Source organism: Myotis brandtii, unplaced genomic scaffold (genome assembly GCF_000412655.1).
Source record: "Myotis brandtii unplaced genomic scaffold, ASM41265v1 scaffold632, whole genome shotgun sequence".
NCBI lineage: Eukaryota > Metazoa > Chordata > Mammalia > Chiroptera > Vespertilionidae > Myotis > Myotis brandtii.
This window is the reverse complement of record NW_005370419.1, coordinates 479,345-480,849: the sequence shown is the minus strand read 5'-3', so window position 1 is coordinate 480,849 and position 1,505 is coordinate 479,345. Positions and strand designations below refer to the sequence as shown.

At 68.6% G+C, this 1,505-nt stretch overlaps 1 protein-coding gene across 1 annotated transcript in view; it reads left to right on the top strand.

Moving 5' to 3' along the window:
• The window catches only part of AATK (apoptosis-associated tyrosine kinase), a 7,407-nt gene extending 5,964 nt beyond the window's left edge, over positions 1-1,443 (top strand). Inside the window, exons 4-5 of the mRNA XM_014528388.1 lie at positions 389-954; positions 1,064-1,443. Coding sequence (XP_014383874.1) covers positions 389-954; positions 1,064-1,189 — 692 coding nt within the window. The 3' untranslated portion in view covers positions 1,190-1,443. The remainder of the gene's footprint in view (positions 1-388; positions 955-1,063) is intronic.
• The last annotated feature ends 62 nt before the right edge of the window (positions 1,444-1,505 follow it).

Genomic DNA, 1,505 nt, shown 5'->3' with positions numbered 1-1,505 from the left:
TGGGGCCGGTGCACAGGTGGGGGGGGTCGGTGCACAGGTGGGGGGGTCGGTGCACAGGTGCAGGGGCTGGTCCCCAGAGCTCTTGGGGGCCTGTGGGAGGGCTGTGTCCATGCGGCCTCAGGCACCACTGGGCAGTAGTTTTATTAAACAGAAAGCTCAGGGCAGGTGGGCCAGACCCCTGCTCTGCAGGATGGGGACTGCTCTCCCGTCTCCCTCAGGCCGGGGGAGGGAGGCTCAGTCCTGCTTCCTGGCCCCTGAGGGGGGACAGATGGGCCGGGGTGCCCAGCGCAGGGGACGCGCCTGAAGAAGTGGCGATGACGTGGCCTGGACGAGACGGGCCGTCCTCCCCAACAATATCCTGGTGCTGAGTGATGACTCGCAACTCCAGCATCAGTGATTTTGTTGAACGTGCGGGCAGGGCAGGGCCCCGGGACACTCAGGACCGCAGCTTCCCGAGATGAGCTGAGGGTGACGGCGTGGTGGGTGGGAGGAGAGACCACAGAGTCCCGGCTGGCTGCCCCGAGAGACGAGGGCTGGAAGGGTCAGCAGGCTGGTGACCCAGAAGAAGTGGGGGTGCAGGATGAGGTAAGGGGAGTGACCGCTGGCCATGCTGCTCTGAGGGCCCGGCCTGTTCTCCATCCCCCTGGGCCTCATGGTCCTCGTCCACATGGTAACGTTTGTGGCCGGGTCCCTGTGGACCAGAAGTGCCCGGTGCTGGGCAGGGGCAGGAGCGGGGCTCTGGGCAGGGGAAGGTGGCTGCCTCTTGGACACCCTCCCTGCCCATCACGGGGCAGAGCCAGGACGCAGCCCCCTCGGTGGCCAGAAGCCCCCGCTGGGCACAGCAGGCTGACCCCGCCTTCCACCCCCAGTGACCTGGCTCTGAGGAACTGCCTGCTCACGGCCGACCTGACAGTGAAGATCGGAGACTACGGCCTGTCCCAGGGCAAATACAGAGTGAGCGGCTGACCAGGCGGGGCCCAGGGCTGGAGAGGCCGAGGGGCGGGGCTCAGGGCTGGAGGGGCGGGGCCCGCGCAGCCGGGCTCTGACTGTCCACCGCCGGCAGGAGGACTACTTTGTGACCGCGGACCAGCTGTGGGTGCCACTGCGCTGGATCGCGCCTGAGCTGGTGGACGAGGTGCATGGCAACCTGCTGGTGGTGGACCAGACCAAGGCCAGCAACGTGTGGTGAGTGCCCGCCCCCCACCGTCATCAGACTCACGGCTCTCTGCCCGGGGCCTGGGTGTCTGGGGAGGATGCAGGACGAGTCCCACCTGCCCACCTGCCCCCCGTGCTGGGGACGCGGGCTGGCTGCTCAGAGGCCTGTGGGTGAGGAAGAGCACACCCGGCCCCCGGTGAGGTCCGAGGGCGGCTGGAGTCCCCGGAGAGCCCACCGACTGTCCCCAGGAGCTGGTGAAGCCGTTGCCCCCGGAGGGAACCCAGTTGCTTCTCCCAGGCCGCGTGTTCCCCAGCCCTCCTCCCCCCACGCCCCATGCTGGCCCAGCCCT